General features: G+C 29.6%; 1 protein-coding gene across 1 annotated transcript; it reads right to left on the bottom strand.

Moving 5' to 3' along the window:
- Nucleotides 1–6250: 6250 nt before the first annotated feature.
- Nucleotides 6251–6667, bottom strand: LOC105113180 (uncharacterized). The gene has a single exon (XM_011009240.1). It carries the CDS (start codon nt 6665–6667, stop codon nt 6251–6253), a length of 417 nt encoding a protein of 138 aa, XP_011007542.1.
- Between the last annotated feature and the right edge of the window lie 12712 nt (nt 6668–19379).

Here is a 19379-nt window from a genome sequence, read left to right as displayed (position 1 = left end):
TCTCCTTCGTAAACTTAGCCTTTTCTTTGTCCTTTCACTTCCAATAGTTAATCACAACAATCAATCCTTTGAATTGTGAGAATACTTGCATTTAAAATGAGCATTTACTATAAATTAAAGGTATCTTATATTATCAGACTTGTTATTATAAAACATGCTCTAGTTAAGGAGTTATTGATACTTTAAGTGCAAAATAATGATATAAAACCTGGATAAAAATACACTTTTAAGTACTAATCACACAGTTTTACTAATAGATCTATTCTGTTGGTCTGTGATTCATAGTTCATTGGTAATTTTTTCACTGATGGCATTACTAATGGAAACATTCTATCGACTTTCCTTTCATCGGTAATACCTCATTCTATCACTATACTAGTCGATAAAAAACAATTACCGATGGTTTTACAGGCAAAACATGCACACCAAAAAAAATTCCCACTTAAAATATATCAACGGATGTATTATGTCGGTGAGTGTGTGAAATGCTGACAGACTATTTTTATCGGTCTAGTCATCGATGACTGTGAAATTTGCACCAAGCTACTATGAAGTGTCGATGGATTAATTCTATCTGAAAATTCATCTATAAGATGTCAAATGTCGGCGGATATAGTCCGTTGGTAAAACCCTTTATGATTATTTTTAAATATGTTTCTAAAATATTATTTAGAATACATAATATAAAATTATATAAATTAATAGTGAAAAAAACCAATTATGCAAATAAAATTTTTATTAAACATTAAAAAAAGTTAAATAATATTCATTATAAACTGAATGTTTTTCAAAAAAAAAAAATTAACTATTAAAGTTAAATAATATTTATTACAAATTAACATAATGGTGGAGTTGAAGGAGGAGGAGGAGGAGGAGGAGGCTGGTTGTTATACAGCTAAAAAAGAGGAGATGTAAATGTATCACCACTTTGTGATGCCATGTTTGTGACCATTTGATGAAGCTTTTCATGATTCACTTTGAGTAGTGTATACTTTGCCGATAGGTGGTTGTATTTTTTTGTCAGCTAAGCTACATGTTACTGCAAGACAACAAACTTTCTAGATTGGGTACTCGATATTGATTAAGAGCTCCTAACGGTTAAGACACTATGGGTCGCCTACAAGTTCTCGGATGTAGTGTTGGAGAGCTCATACACACGATTTTAATCGGGTTCATCGGATGATCTAACCTCAATCCATAAATTCGGATCGAAATTCAAATGAGTCGCAGGATTGTCCCCATATCTCTCCCTTAATCAGCTATAATAGGTCTCCTAAAAATGAAAAAAGTAATCATCATATTCAATTCAATAAAAATAATAACTTATGAAATAAAATGGTTGCACACAACCTAAGATGCATGTTTCTTGATTCAACTGAAAAGTGAGGATGCACATTATTAAAGTGTTTCCACGCTTCGCCGTCAAAAGGATGCACCATTAATCCATCAACCACATCATGTGATTGGTGCCATGTCATGTGCTCAACTATCCTTAGTGACATGAATAGCCTTTATAGTCTAGGTGTGATTGGGAAGTATGTAAGTGTTTTATATGTCACTAAAATCTTTTCCTCGTCAATTTTGGGTTTGTAATGGGAATGCCCGCATGTCATGCACTCAATCAGCTCAGTATTTTTAAGGTAGTATAACATGCAAAAGTTAGGGTACATGGCAATTTTCTAGTATCCTAAATTGAGGTGTTTCATCATGGACTTTGTAACATAAAAGTTCTCTTTCAACCTGTTCCCTTCAAGTAAAATGCTTCTTGCCTATTCAATAATTTTTTCATACCTGGCCTTATTCAACCTGTGATCTGACTTGATGGTGAACACTTATTGATTAGTACTTAAAAATATATTTTTATCAAGGTTTTATATCAGCATTTTACACTTGAAGTATCAATAACTCCTTAACTAAAGCATGTTTTATAATAATAAGTCTGATATTATAAGATACCTATAAATTATAGTAAATATTCATTTTAAACGTAGGCATATCACATAAATTAAAGGATTAGTTAATAAGTTCAACTACTTAAATTGAGAAGACAAAGAGAGGGTGAAGTTTAGAAAAATGATGTTAGCTTTTTTGAAACTGGAACACTATTCAGTCATTGGGTCATTTCTGAAGCCGTAGATCTTGGATTTTAATCTGGTTTATATGGCTATAAAGCTAAGACATAGACCTAAAATATTCATACGAATACAAGACTCAATTCAGCTATTTGGAAGTCCAAATCTTAGCAATAATGGAGAAGTCCGAATGTGTCCAGCAACCTAGACACTGTTCAATGTTTAGCCCATATCTTAAGTTATAAAAGTGCAAATGACCTCAATTTTTTTTTTGGAAAAATGAGATAATTTCCTATAACTTCCATGATTTAAGTCTGTTCAAATTCTGATGTTGGCAATAATGTTTTTGGTAGATAAAAAGATAAGAATTGTCACCAAGTCAAGAATTGGTCACCCGCTCAACAATTAGTTATCAAATCAATAGTTCTAAATTTTGGCCTATAGAAGGAGGTATTTGCCATGTATTTAGGCATCTTAGTTTTCAGATCAAGATCATATTCATGCTCTTTCTCTTTATATTTTTGTAATGTTTAAGTTTTTCTTCATTAATCTCTTATTTATGTTTTTCATTTCCTTTTCTTTATTTAATTAACTTATATCTTATTTATATTTTTATATTGTTTATTTATGTTTCTCTTATTTCATCTTGTTTAGATAAGTTTATTATGTCAAGTTGAAAAGGTTACAATGATGGTATAGGAATAAGTATAGTATATACTCAACATGGACTTTAATGTTTGATACGTATTTATTATCTTGTTCACTCTTAATACTTTACTGGTTAAATGGTTAATCTAGATTTATGTTATATAACACTTCGCACAACAAATACTTGGCATTTTTATAGCCCAACCGTATGGTATAACCGATACTTGTGCTATAAAAGAAACTTGATTTATTATTGACATAAATTATAATCATGAATACCTAACAATATTGACAAGTATTAGCATTATTCAAATAAGATAACTAATATAATTATGTTAATCATTTATAATCCGATTGGAACCTTCTTTCGTATGGTTTCCAGTTGAAAAAAAGAGTTTATACTATACTTATTTGAAATACCATTACTGGATCCTCTAACCTTGATATTAATTTTTATCATTGTTTAATCCTCACATTAATCTTAGATCTCAAAGTCCTCTTTAACTTATTATTGTTATTGTTGTTGTTGTTGTTGTTGTTGTTGTTGTTATTGTTGTTGTTATTATAATTATTGTTATTGTTATTGTTGTTATTGTTGTTGTTATTTATAATTTATACAGTTAATCTCCATGTGGTTCAACCCCGGTTTTGCCAAGTTATTTATTACTTCGACACTCCTATACTTGAGAGAAAGCATCAATCTTTGCTCATGTCACCTGTTTTACGACTGATAATTTACTGTGGTTCGTGCAACCATCCCATAATGGTTTATCAGAATCTTTCAACAAATAAAAAAACCTAGCTACATCTATATTAGGTTCTTCTTTTACAATTGGATATTGATTAACATTACCTTGATTCATTCTCATTACATCCATAATCATATTCCTGTAAAGATTAGTATTGTCATTTGTTGCTTCATGCGCATTGCTAGCACTAGAAGTTGACCCAACCACCCTTTTTCCCATTATTTTCTTACTAACAAATACTTCTCTATGTGCATACCAACACCGGTAATTCTTCATAAGCCTTTTGTGTAGAAGATGCATCATTACAATATCTGGATGCAGATACTTTTTATTTTGACACTTCCTACAATACTTTTTATTTTGACACTTCCTGCATGGACACCCAATACTGCCTCCAGTAAAATTTCTAAGAATAGATGTTGTGAAATTAATAAAACTCTGGACCCTATTATAATAATTCATCATCTACAATCCTTGGGGTGAATCTTGCTACATACATGAACAATCATCTATAACTTTTATCAAACCTCTATAAAATTATAATGACAACATGTATTGATTTACCTCGAGATTATCCAACAAACCAATTATAACTTCTCATAAATATTAAATATTCATTATCAATTATCAATTTTCATAAAAATTAATACATATAAATTTACAAAAATTACAACTCTGCAATACCATTGATAAAAATTAAAATGGATATGTTAAACAAGCTATTAATTATTTCAAAACAACACATGTACACATGTAATTCGGTAATTCAATAAAGTTTTAACAATTTACAAACAAATCCAATTTTACAAAATCTAAAACAAACTATAACAAGTATAAAATTGTATATTCATATACTACAAGTTTATTTGAAAAATAACAATAGAACATGTACATATACTAAATAAATACATATACTAAAAAAAATTGACATTTAAATGTTAAAATTTAAAAAGATAGAATTACTTACAAAAATTAATAAAATCCATTGGTAAATCAAAACACGGATGTTATGATAACAAAACTTCAAGAAATATAACTTATTATGCTGAGAAGAGCGAGATTTTTTTTTTTTTGGGAGGGGTAGTTGTTTGTAGTGGGGAGAGCTGAGATAGGGAAGAAGGAGAAATAGAGGAGGAGAGGGTCGATAAAGTGAGCATATATTAACTTTTGCTGACGGAGGCTATTCTGACCGTAAACAGGGCATGTAGTACGAAGATTTAGGTTTGAATTCCTCGGTGATTTCATCAGCATTTCAAATGGTCACGTCACTATACGGAGTTGCCGTTTGAATCCCTCGGTGATTTTGTCAGTAAAATTATCCTTAAAAACCTCCACGTTAGCCAACCGTATTTTTTTTTAATTATGAATATCTTGTCTGACATTCCATCAATAAATACCAATCGAATGTGTCTATCAGTATATACTAGTAGAATGATGGACAGAAAAAATTTCATCGGTAATTGTTAGCTCAAATTACTAATAGAAGTATTATGTTAGTAAAACTGTTGGTATTAAACGAATTTCCTATAGTGCCAATTGGAGCTACTTTGATCTAATAACTATATATCTGGTTTAAGTTAGAGCTAGAGATCAGCATGCCTGAAGAAACACTAACTACAAAAATTAACCTAATAAAAAAAATTTAAAAAGCAGCTTTTGTTATTAGATTCATAAGATACGAATATAGCTATAAAAAATATGATTATTGACGAGGTCTAGAAAAAATTCCATGAGATTAAGATTTTTATGGGTTGAAAAGTTGAAGATAGAATGTTATATTTGAAAATCATGAGCTATGCAAAAACAAGTAATTTATTGAGAATAGAGAATTTTTTAATGCTTAGGTAATTAGCGCATATGTAAAAGAAATAAAACCTTAGATATTGTGTAGTGTAGGTGTTTAAGCTGAAGAAAAAAACGAAGAAGAAGAAGAATATGCTGTAAGAAATCTGGAAATTAGAACTTGTTGATATTTATATATAGTTATGAACTACGTCAACTTACATGAAAACAAAGGTAAAATGAGGAAAATATTATAGTATTAGTGATCACTTAGGGTAATGTAATGGCTAATGATTCTCTGTTAAATGAAAAAATAATATTAAATGGGTCATATATATTGCATACGAGCTAGCATCTCTAATGTCGTTTTATAGACCTAGTTATAACCTAGTTATACTAGAAGGATATGAAAATATTTAATCCTTAACACTAACCATGTTGAAGAAGTAGGTGGAGTAGTTTGAGTTGAGGGTGTGTTTGTTTGGGCTTGTGCCTTCGGGGGTGTTTTCGCCCAAGCTGGTGCTCTCAGGTATGTTTGCTTCGCCACCCGAGTGTGAGACCTTAACTTCTAGCTCAACTCAATCTAGAGACTAGTGTGTTGTGAGTCAGCTGGGTTAGCTGAGTTTTGTGAGTTTCGAGTCACCCTTTCTAGTCTACAAGAGCAATGAGCTTGATGATGTGACTGGATCCAAAGAGGTATAATTTACACTTGGGCTTTGAACTTCCGAGTACGCTTCGCAACCCATTAGATTTTCAGGCTTTTACTTTGAATTTCCCCTCATACCCTGCATCATACGCCTGGTGATTAGAGGTTTAAATCTTAAACCCATCAATTACATTTTATTTCTAAGAGAGATTAATGCAAAATACATGGAAGTACGAAAACGTAAGACTTGCAATAAAGGAAAACATCTTAGCTGAATATTTGCTATATAACCAAATTCCAAAGAAAATCAACCCGCAATATGGAGGTAGTATAAGACAAGCAACAATTACTAATCACGTAAATCCACAAGTGTAGGAAACACTGCAAGAGTCATCAATCTTGATAGTGTATTCATGGCGAGGCCTTGAAAGGAAGGGTGGCAAGCGAACCAGTAATTCACAGATACATTCGTCATCCACATCATTAAGCCACCGGCAACAAGTATCTTCTTGCGTTCCTCCATGGCCATGCCTCTGTCCGTTCCTATGCCCGTGGTTGTTATCATCATCTGCAGGGAAGACAACGGTGGAGGGAAGGGAGGTGGCAGCTGGTGGCGCTAGAATTAAACTTCCACACGCGTAGTTCACCAGTGCAATTTGGGAGACACATAATGGGCGTTGAGGCATAGGAGTCAGCTGGCCATTAGCGTCGAACACAAGTAATAAGAAGACAGCGAAAAATGTAAGCACAAGAACCTTGAGATTCTCCATATGTAACTACAGTATATGTATATCTCTCTATTTGCAAGTATACATGCACCAGTACGAATTGAATGTTTCTGAATCTGATATAAATCCTAGCTAGCCTTGCCTTCCTTATATACGGATGTTCTGCAGTCATAACCTTTTTGTTTCTAGTAGTTGAAGTTTTGATGCTTTGGAAGATGATTCAAGTGGTGATCAGGAGCGAGGCTGATATGTTTAGGTCTACATTAGAGAAGAGAACAGTTTCTGAATAGTTACAGAAAGGGCATTCGTTTTGCGTGCTAAACAGTTAGGTCGCCTATTGTACAAGCATGAAAGTTCATCTGGGACATTTGACTAGCATTTTTTTTTAATATATATTAACATGAATGTTCCGACAACTTATACACATCTTTATTAATTTTACAATTTAAAATTAATAATTATATAAACTTATAGTTATTTTAAAATTTCTAAAACTTGAATTATTAATTTTTAAAAAACAAATTTAAAACTTGATTACTTAAACTATAATCTTATAATTTATAATTGCAATCTTGTTCCTCCGCTACCCATGGAAACCATCTTATTCTACAAGGAAGTCGACTGGAAGCTTTGCTCTTTTCTGTTCACAGTTTCCCTGGTGGCTTATAATTAAGAGGTTCATCTTTCATTGATTCCATTTTCAAGTTTTTGATTGTTTAGTTTTTTTTGCAGTAAAAAAAAATTGAAAAAGAATATAAACAATATAGTTCAAAACTTATTTAAAAAAATAACACATGGGAAGTCACATATAAAATATACATTGTGATGCTCTTATTAAAATAAATGTAAGAGATATATTTTAAAATTAAGATTTAAAAAATAAATCAAATTCTACACTTCAACAAGAATAAGTGCTCTATTCTTATAAAAACTCTACAAGATCAAGTATTTTATTCTTATAAAACACTTAATTTAAAATCTTGTGCATAATTCTTTTTGTTTTTGTTTGTAGAGTTTGTATAAAAATAGAGTTAATAAAATTTATTTTATTTTTTAAGCTATAGGTACCTCGTTATTGTCAAGCTAAAAAAAACATTAATTAGTGCCAATAAGGACGTACATACGTTTGCAAAAAATGCCTGTGACACAGAATTACGTCCTCATTGTGTGGACGAATTTTTTTGGAAAAAGGAATGAAAATAATAGTAGAAAGAAATAATATAAACATGTTTTGGAAAACTTGTATTAGTTTAAAAATAATTATATTGAATAATAATTAATGAATTATACTTGTTATTTATTGTCTAATCTATTTTATTTGCAGAAATAATTTAATTTAAAAAACATTGACATGGAGTTTTTTTTATAAGTGTAATTTTTCCTGTTTATCTTTTTATGTTTTTTTTTATGTTATTATATTGTTTGTTAGTTTTAATCTGAAATATTTATAAGTGAAGAGATATTAATATCTAATGATTATTAATAATTTTATCCCAAGCCTCAGCTTAGCTTTCGAGTCCATGAGATAAAATCAAACATCATTAGTGATGTCATCTATGAAAAAATGATCAAAAAGTTATGGATCACTCTTTCAGGAGCCAGGCCATTATCATCCTTAATTACTAGTGGAATTGGAACTTTAAAGTTTTAGAAAGCCTTCAATGGCTACCAACAAAGTATTGGTTCAATCCATGAAACTTTAGGATTTATTGCAAATCGAGGACTCTTACCAAGCTAATAAACCTAACAGAATAGATGATCCCTAAATATAGAGGTTACCTTCTCTTTTACTAGTCATATTTTAACAATAAGTTAAGAAACTATGTTTATCTAGGATGACTACCTAGAAAACCTTCATGGAAGAAACGCAATTCTATATCTTTTTTAGGCCCTCATAATAGGATAGAAATTTATTATAGTCAATGACTTAGAAATATAAGTTTCTTGTATATGAATTATATTGTTCAAAATAACAAATGATTTTTACTCTTTAAGTCTCAACTCTACCAAATATGGGATAGATTTACTCTGTTTAATGAGATAACATATTTACTTTAGAAATAATGAACATCTTCTTAGTGCTACAACATATTTAACTTGGAAAGGATTGAAATATTCTCCCTACTACGATCACATTGTTCTTCAAGGATGTGATAGACACTGCATTAACAATGAGAATGGATATAGTCTCCTTAAGGCGCACACCTCTCAAATCTTCCAAAGATGTGATAGATTTACTCTCCATAGTGCAATATGAAATTTACTTTAGAAGTAATGAATTTCTCGATAATGTTAAAACATATTTTACCTTGGAAGGGATTGATATGTTTTTCTTGGTGTGATCGCACTTTTCTTCAAGGATTGGATAGATATTGCATCAGTAACACAGATGGATAAAGCCTCTGTATAATTCAAACCTCTCAATCTTACTCTCTTTATTATGATAACACATTTACTTTGGAAGTAATGAACATTACCCTACTGCTATGACACATTTTACTTTGAAAGGGATTGACATATTCTTCCTAGTGCGATTGCTCTTTTCTTTATTGATGAAATAGACACTGCATCAATAACGGGGATGGATACGGTTTCTCCAAAGCATAAGCCTCTCAAATCTTCTAAAGATGTGATGGATTTACTCTCCCTAATGTAATAATACATTTACTTTAGAAGTAATGAACATCTCCCTAGTTCTAAAACATATTTTACCTTGGAAAATATTGACATGTTTTCCTGGAGCAATCGCACTTTTCTTCAAAGATGGATAGAAACTGAATCATAAATGGGGATGGATACGGTCTCCCTAAAATACAAGCCTCTCAAGTCTTCCAAAGATTGGATGGATTTACTCTCCTTAGTGCAATAATATATTTACTTTGGAATTAATAAACGTTTCTATAATGCTACAAAACATTTTACCTTGGAAGGGATTGACATGTTATTCTTAGTATAATCACACTTTTCTTCAAAGATGATATAAAAACATTGTATCAACAATACATCTTCTTAAAGAGCAAGCCTACCAAATCTTTCAAATATAGAATGGATTTACTCTTTCTACTATAATAGAACATTTAATTTGGAAGTAATAGATGTTATCCTAGTTCTATAGTACATTTTACCTTGAAAGGAATTGATATGTTCTCCCTGATGTGATTACACTTTTCTCTAAGAATGAGATAAACACTACATCAACAATAAGTAGACGTCTGCAAATTATATCCCTTCTCAGTTCCTAAAAGCCATAACCATCATAAACTCTTCTAATGTTAGATGATTCATTGCCCATCACTAAAAATGTTCTTTTAAGGTTGGGAATTGGACCTAGAAATGATAGCCTAAGTATGGGATATAAACTGCATTAGAAATGGGGATGGATACGGTATTTTTATAATACAAGCCTCACAAATCTTCCAAAGATTAGATGAATTTACTCTTCCTAGTTTGATAACATATTTACTTTGGAATTAATAAATGTTTCTATAGTGCTACAAAACATTTTACCTTAGAAGGGATTGACATGTTCTTTCTAGTACGATTACACTTTTCTTCAAAGATAGGATTCAAATTGCATCAGCAATGGGAATGGATACAATCTTCCAAGAATGCAAGCCTCTCAAATCTTTCAAAGATTGAATGGATTTACTCTTCCTATTGCTATAACACTTTTACTTTGAAATTAATGAACGTCTCTATAATGCTACGAAACATTTTACATTGGAAGGGATTGACATGTTCTTCCTAGTGCGACCATACTTTTATTCAAGGATGAGATAGACATTGCATCAGCAATAAGGATAGATAAAGTCTCCCCAAGGTGGAAGCTTCTCAAATCTTCCAAAGATAGGATGGATTTACTCTTTCTACTTTGATAGAACATTTACTTTAAAAGTAAAGAATGTCTCTCTAGTTCTATAATACATTTTAGCTTGGAAGAGATTGACATGTTCTCCCTAGTGCAATCACACTTTTCTCCAAGAATGAGATAGACAATACATCAACAACAAGCAGAGATCTGCAAATTATATCCCTTCTAGGTTCCTGAAAGGCATAACCATTCTAAACTCTTCTAAGGTTATATGATTCATCGCCCATCACAAGAAATGATCTCTTAAATTTAGGAAATGGACTAGAAATGATCTTTTAAATATGGGCATTGAACCCAAAAATAATCTCAGAAGTATTAGTATTGGACCGAGACAAGAACTCTACACAAAGACTCTAAGCTTATAGAAAGCAATATGGAGATAAAAGAGTTCTATTATTTAAAAAAATGATGTATATGAAAGAAGAATACATATACATGTATAGAGGGATCTAAGAATTCAACTCAGGCTCCTCAACTAGATACTCTCCTTGTTAGGCTGCAGTGGCCCTAATCAGGAATACATCTGTGAAATTAAGGACTATGTCTGAATAGAAGGCCATGCTAAGTTTAATAATTCTAACTAATCATAACCATCAAACAACCACAGCATCCACACTAGTAATTTAATTCAATGGCAACCTTAAAAACTAGATAAATTGATTAATCAAGAAAACATAATTGTTTGCAGTCTATACTTGATTTGATTGAATGTTCTCCCTAATATTAATAATGTAGATCTGCTATAATTATTAAACTCAATTGCTTCACAAGTTCACATATCATAACTTCAGTTATGATATCAAACTTAGCAATAGATTGTTTACAACAATAACTTAGAGTCCGCTCCAGCAATTAAAATAAAAATCATAGAAAAAATGAGTATAGGAGAAAAAACATATTCATCATATAAACTAGAAAGAAAAGATAAAATAAATCTTATAGATCTTGAAATCCGAAGGCATCCGTGTCCTTGCAAACAAAAAAAAGAGTTTAGCCTTGCATATTTGTTAAACAACTAATCAAAAAGAATGAGGAACGTATGATTTCAAGTTTCTTAGAGGAAGGGGGTGTTTTTCTCTTCTTAACTGGTTGCCCCCCTTCTTTTTATATCCTAGGAAACCCTACTTTTTATTTTACAAAATAATCCTTCCTTAAATAGACAATTTACATTTAAGTACTTTAATAGTTATATTTATAAAAAAAAAAAATAATCTTGCATGAAATCTTCAAGTTTTGACTTAGAGGAGCTACATTGCTAAAATAAAAACTTGGATATCGGTTTAGATGCTTCGACATGTAATTTGAACTCATTTCTTCACGAAACATGTTTGTTGGTAGAATTCTACTATCATCTTTGAAAATCATATCTCCCTCATATGACATCATTTTTGCTAAAATTTGGAGAGTTAATGTCTTTGAGTCTAAAATCCAACAAAATTGAGTTTTCATCAATTGGACTTCTGTAGCTCCAGATATTCAAGTTGAAATATTGTGAGATTTAACTTTGAAGGCTACGATTTCCATGCTCTTCCTTGTTTTATTTTCTTTCCTTAGATGTACATAATGGTATGGATGTTAGGTTTTTAATGCCACTGGAATCACTTCATTTTGACCTCTAGAGCTTATCTTATGCACAAAACATCGATTGAAGATCTAATCTACCAATTACTTTTAATTTATTCTTTTTTGCATCTTTCATCCAAAAGTACCTTCAAAACACAAAACAAAAAATATCAAGGTATTTTATATATAAAACATAGGCAAAACACTAATTAAATGTGGTGAAACTATCAAATAATATGGTTGCATCACTCAGCCTCTATAAGAGTGTTTCCCCTTTAAAGTTGTTTGAATGAGATGTCATTGATAGTGTGATTAAAAAGAACAATCTTTAGATAAGATAAATGTGATGCTTAAGGTGTAGTTATGTTATAAATTTCAGAAGTAATTATAGGAATACTACATACCTATGAGAAATAAAATGAAGTATAAAAGAAAAGGTGTCTCTAGTGGGAGCATGACATGCTTCAACAATAGGAAAATAAAGTGAAATGGTTTGCTTGAGACAAACACAAGAGTTGGGCTAATAGATTATTGACTTTAATTGCCTATATTTCTATATAGAATCTAAGATACAATTCTTGTATCCATGTTACAAAAAGGAGAAAAAAAAAGAAAGAAGTACCAAATAATATTGGCAAATATAAGTAGAAATCCTAAATTTTGAGAACGAAATTTCTTGAAGGAGGGGAAAATGTGAAATCCTGGAAATTTGTAATTTAAATATGCAAATATGTAAATCCTCATGTAAACATAAGACTAAAAGTGGTATGACTTCAATGATTAATGAAAACCAAGATTAGAAATAATAGATAAATAATGATATAAAATGGAAGGGATGACCTCTATAAAAATGAATTTTTGTTTAGAATTCATAAGAATAGAGAAATTGGTAATGTATTTTGATGGATAAAATAATGAGAAAAATAACAAAATATTTCTAAGAAATAAATGAGGTAATAAAGAATACATTATAATAAAGGATAATGTAATAAAAAGGATAGGACTAAAGGTGCAAGCACCGATTAAAAATCAGTGATGTTATTTTAAAATGGTAATAAGTCTGATAGATAAATAAAGGTGGAAATTCTAAAATGAATATATTCAAAAATAATAAAATGACCTTAAAGGTTTAGAAGAAAAATTGATATGATTTTATGTGAAGATTGAATAAGAAAATTTGGATCGTTGATGAAAAAGTCATGAATTGATCAATTTTACATTAGGAAGCAAAGCACTCAATCCAATCGACGATCAGGATGAATTTTACATGAAGTCTATTAATACATTTTCCTACCTTGGTTAAATATCTCATCACAATCGGAGTTTGGTAAAGACTAGTAATTTAAGTAGAAATAAACCAGATAGTCTACATGAAAAATAAAATAAAATACATAAAGGCATGAATGAGGGCTAAAATTGTAATTATGAAAAAAGGTCCCTATAAAACTGCAAAGAAACCACTGGTTAAAAAAATATAAAGAAAATAGGATAGAGAGAGAATTGCAGATTTTTGAAGAAACTAATAATGCTTCGATGGTCATATCTCAGGAATCCACCATTGGATCATGCTTAGTTTTGGATATGATGTTCTTATCACACTCCTCTACTAACTTAATAGAGGGATTGGAAGGAAGACAATCCGTTTGATAAAAATCATCATCAGAAATTTCCTGGAAAACAAATAGGAAATACACCTGCAGGGCAATTTGGTTGCCTGCTAATTTCTCTGTCTTCCCCTATTGGATCATGCTCATTCTTGGATATGTGGTGCGCCTAGATGTTTCCTTCATTCCGAATGTTGGAGATTGAAAAATCATTCTCCAGCAAGGTTTCATACATGTTGAACAGTAGCTCATCTATTTTCAGGAAAGCTTAGTTTTATTCAAATCTAGAGAGATATAACCATTGGATAATTATGATTTTGATTATTAAAACAATAATCAAAGGTTGATGACTTATTGTCTTTTGAATCTATTGCTAGTTTTGAAAAAATGTACTAAGCTTGATTAAATATATATTTTGATGAAATTAAAATTATGTAGGTATAGGTTTTATGGAAGATGTAATGGTAAAATATGTTGTTATCAATATTATTACTGATTAATTGTGTATTCTTTATATGAGGGAAAGAATGATTATTGTGTAAGAATAGTAAGTAACATTACTATATGAAATTTTGATTTAATAAAAAGCTAACTTATTGAATGTGTAGATATAAATAAGGTGGAACTATGATGAAATTGAAATGAAAAAATTTTGAAAAATAAAACATATTTAAAGCTAGCTATAAGTATTTTTGACAAATTGATTAGTTAATGAAAATTATCATGGATTCCAATTAATAGGGTGAAATTGTTGTTGTTGTTGTTATAATAATCTAAGAATATTAATTGTTAAAGCTTGTTGTATGTGTTTAATCTCACATAGAGAAAGTGAAAGAAAATGAATGGTTCATTATTTTTTTGTATTAATAATAATAATAATAGGAGAAATCCTAAAAGGAATGACTTTCTTTATTTTGGTCTAATCTTGTTATGTTATAGAGGTAGGGAAATTGTTTGAATCTTTTGCTTTAGAATTGGTTTGAATTTATGATTTAATGATGTCAAATAACCTTGGATGATGTTGTTTTTGCATGAAAATAAATTGGAAGTTAAAGAGGATTCTCAAGGGATGAAAATCCTTGTTGTCCAAAAAATTTAGCTATAAAGAAGAGGCTATTGTGATTGTTAATTTTGAGCCTTAAAACAAAATAATTTGGAGTTGGCTTCTTCATAAAAGTTTTATTTTTATGTTTTAGTCTTTGATAAAGATAAATCACGCCCAAAACAGAGTTTTACAGCTTCAGTTATTATTAAAACACTAGATAGTGTTCTGGATTGGTTAAGCTAAATGGATCGGAATTAGAAAATTTTTAATCTTTGCTTGGAATTGTTGTTAAGTAATGGTTTTGATAACAAAATTATAAGAAAGAATATAAACATAAAAATAGGAAAGAGTATGAGATCCTAAAGAAATTCCTTGTGATTGGTTTAAGAATACTAGTTGATTAAAAATTAAATAAAGTTGTGGTGTTGGTTGTATTGTTGATAAAAACTGAATCTCTAGTGGTACAGAGGAAGCTGTGGGGACTGGATAATTGCATGGAGTGGAAGAACATGCTTATTTTCTAGGTAAGTGCATTGCACCTTGTCTTTTCAATTTTGGTAAACTCATTGATAAATTTCAAAATTTATTGTTTTATTGCTTTGATAAATGTTAGAATGAATATGAATACCTTGCATATATTGATTTGTATTAACTAGTTATATCATAATTGGAATGGATACGAGTGTCTTACGTACATTGATATGTATCAAACTTGTTATGATATTACTAAAATGAATAAGAGTGTCTTGCATATAATGGTTTATATCAATTAGTTAGGATAAACTGACTCTTAAAAATATATTTTTGACACTCTTAAATGATATGTGATATGGCTAGGGTTGAGATAAAGAGAAAAGGTTGAATTGTGGATATTATATGTAAATGGAAAGGTTGATGAATTCTGAACAGATTCGTCTCCGGACTTGTGGAGAGAATTCGAGTGAGAGAATAAGGGAATTAGGATCAAGTTCCTCAAAATAACTTTCAAACTTTTTTTTTTTAGAATGTTATATTGTTAGAAGTCAATTAAATTTGTTAGAAGTTTAATTAAATCTTTAAATTTATTTCATAAATAAAAGCCTCAAACTATTCTCTGTGCACACCAATATAATAACCGCAAATCACAAGGTCATTGTGTTGCAACTTATCTTCCAACCAAAGTGGTCGGGGGTAAATTTAAAACAAGTCACAAAGGTAAAAAGTGTTTAGCTGTCCACCACAAATATTCTTTATATTCTTTATAGTCCTTGATCAAATCACAAGGTCATTGTGTTGCAACTTATAGTCTTGCAGAATGTTATAACCAAATATTCTTTAGTCACAAAGGTAAAAGGTAAATATTTTACACAATTTTTTTTTTCAGAATGTTATATTGTTAAAAGTTAATTAAATTTGTTAAAAGTTTAATTAAATCTTTAAACTTATTTCATAAATAAAAGCCTCAAACTATTCTCTATACACACCAGTATAATAACCGCAAATCACAAGGTCATTGTGTTGCAACTTATCTTCCAACCAAAGTGGTTGGGGGTAAATTTAGAACAAGTCACAGAGGTAAAAAGTGTTCAGCTGTCCGCCACAAATATTCTTTATAGTCTTGCAGAATGTTATAACCATATAATTACTTTCATTCCATAAAGGCAACATAACCTGAAAGACTCAGCGTTTACACAATTAGAGTTGAAACCTGCTATGCATTCTCTCAGTAACAATTTTAAAATGAGACAAGGCAGGTTCAACATGCATAATTTTAGAGGAACAGGTGAGCAGATATGCAAGCATAGTAGTTTGGACCTCGAAGGCCAAGATCTGAGTAAAACCAGAAACTTAGAAGTAAAAAATTCAGTTGACTGCACCAGTTATTATGCACATCCGTGAGAGTCTGTTCGAAAGTGTAACGGTAATAACAGTTCAAAATATTTTTTTGTTTATAAATATATTAAAATAATTTTTTTATTTTTAAAAAATTATTTTTAATATTAGTACATTAAAATTATTTAAAAATATATAAAAAAATTATTTTAAATACAAAAATTAAATTTTTTTAAAATACAATTTACATCGTATTTCTAAACATAATAATAATATCTTTGTAATTTTCATAAAGTGGACAAAGAGGTACTTCTAAAACATAATGAGACTTTATCAAGATTTTCATAAATATATAAGCATTCATGCATTTACCAGGTGATCTTATTTTGTTGTGCCAGATCTAAAATTCATATAAACAATGAATAAAAACTTGCTACATATCAATAGACAAAATGTTTGGAAGCTGAAAAGTAAGAGATTAGAAAATCTAAAATTTTTGTCATAACTTGATTTATGAACCTTTTTTTCTTTATCTTTTAAAAAAATATATAATAAAAAAGCAATAAAATATTATAAAATATATATTTTTGACATATTTTGTATTGTTTTTGACATTTTGAATGCCTTTTCAAAATAACAAAAATTCAAAAATTTACTTGTTTAATTTTTAACACGCTCATCTCAAAATTATTAATTTATTTTACTTGAGGTGACATAGGCATCTCTTTCAAAAAAAAACATAAAAAAAAAATTGGATAAAAGGACAAAAATTGCTAGAAACAAAAAAGAAACCAAAATGATTTTAAGTTGCTTGTTATCAAATTTACTTGAAGACTAAACAATTATTTAATAATAAGTTTATAAAATCCATGATAATTTAGCGTAGATTTTAAAAATACTAAAAAAATTATTATTTTTCTTTTAATATAGATATTATTAACTTATGTTTAAGAGATATTTCTAATATTAAATAAAAAACTATTTTTTTTTATTTTATATATTTTGACTTTAGAATAATTAGATTTGACTATAAACCTCGTTATACTCGGATATTGTGGCGACCGATTAAAAAACAATCTTGATTGGAAAAAAGAATAGATATTTGGCGTCTTGTTCTTTTAAGAGAAAATATCTAGTTCAAGGAGTCACCACCTAGTATTATGATCACTAAGAACTCTAACTGGTTAACAGAGATTCAATAGTACGAAACTAGTTATGCCAAAGGAAAGATGTTATCATCCGTTAATCATCATAATTGACGCAAGTTGCATTGTTAGTTTTATCTAAAATTGTTAAAAAAAAAAATTCTTTTTTTTCCTTTCATGTTCCTGATTCTGGCGTCAGTGAACAATTCTTACGAATATTTTCAACTCTGACATTGATAAATATCACGCAAATCTAAAAAATACAATACTTCTAACTCTGGCATTAGTGAATAATTTTGCAAAAAAAAATAAATTTGAAGAAGAAATTTTGTATGCTATTTTTTTTCTTATTTATCCTTTATTATCATTTTCCCTTTTTAGATGGAAATAAAAAAAACATTGCACGACATATTTGCATTTAATAGTAATAGTCCACAAATTAAACACATAGCTTAAAACATACAAAATACAAAGGAAAAAAAAAAGTAAATCAAAATGCGTGAAGCCCACAAATAAAACAACGAAGATCTCTAAATATTTTTGGAATTTTCTAATATAAAAAAGCAGCTCGTTTAGCCAAATATCAACTACAGTAAGGATAAAAATTATAGTCAAAGCATAAAGGTATATTTTGCCAAACACACCCTTAATAAACACAATTTAGACTAACTGGACCTAAAACCTAGACCGAACCCACTCTTTTTTTTTTTAGGGAGCTAGGTCGAGCCCAACTAATATGGGTTGGGCTAGACCTAGCCAGACTAGCCCAGTCACTAGCCCAAGCTAGTGATCTGCCTACTCCAAAGAGCAAGCGTGCATGAGCTGTTAACGCACACTTGCTACAACCCTGCCAAAACAGGGAGAATGAAAGCTAACCTGGTTTGCAGAACCTTTAAATAAAAACCAAGCGGTGGAGGGCAATATATTTTTTTTTTGTATTCTTTACTGCTTTCTTTCTTTAAATGAGACGAAACTTGCTTGATTTTTTCATTTCCTTAGTGCCTATCTAATTAAATTTTCTTTGAATAAAACCAGCCTAGTCTCTCTCTTCTTTCAATCGTTCTTTATACATGCACTTTAGATATATATTTACATTGCTTATGAAAAATAAAATCTCATTCAAACTTATTTAATTTTTTAAAGTTAAAATTTGATTAAGAATTGAATTTAAAAATAAACAACTATTATTATCTTGAAAATAAAAATAAAAAAGTAAAAACACATTATAATTCTTAATTTACGAGCAAGCTAACAAATCATACTTTTTAAAAAAATAAATTTTTGATTTTTTAATTTTATATTTTACCCCATCAAATTAAATCAAAAGCCTATTAACTAAAATTAAATTATAATAAATCTATAGCCCACTTTATTAGAGTATACTGACTTTAACTATAAAACAAACTAATGGTTTGAAAACATAATATTAGTTTATCTTAGATAAAATATAGTATAAATGATATGAATCGGTCTTCTTATTAAAATTCTAAAACCAGTTAAAAAAAATTAATGATCAAAATATTAAATTTTTATTGAGATTATTTTTTTTTAATCCATCATCAGGATGATCCTTAGATCCAAATATAGAATAATATTCACCGCAATACTTGACACATGACAGCATGCGTGTCTCATCAAACTATCACCTCTCGGGCACACAAAATAAGATGGAAATGACCCGATGATTTATTGATTAGCTCGCATGTTTTAACTC

The sequence above is a fragment of the Populus euphratica genome, unplaced genomic scaffold, assembly GCF_000495115.2.
Source record: "Populus euphratica unplaced genomic scaffold, PopEup_1.0 scaffold390.1, whole genome shotgun sequence".
Lineage (NCBI taxonomy): Eukaryota > Viridiplantae > Streptophyta > Magnoliopsida > Malpighiales > Salicaceae > Populus > Populus euphratica.
This window is presented reverse-complemented; position numbering and strand designations above follow the sequence as displayed.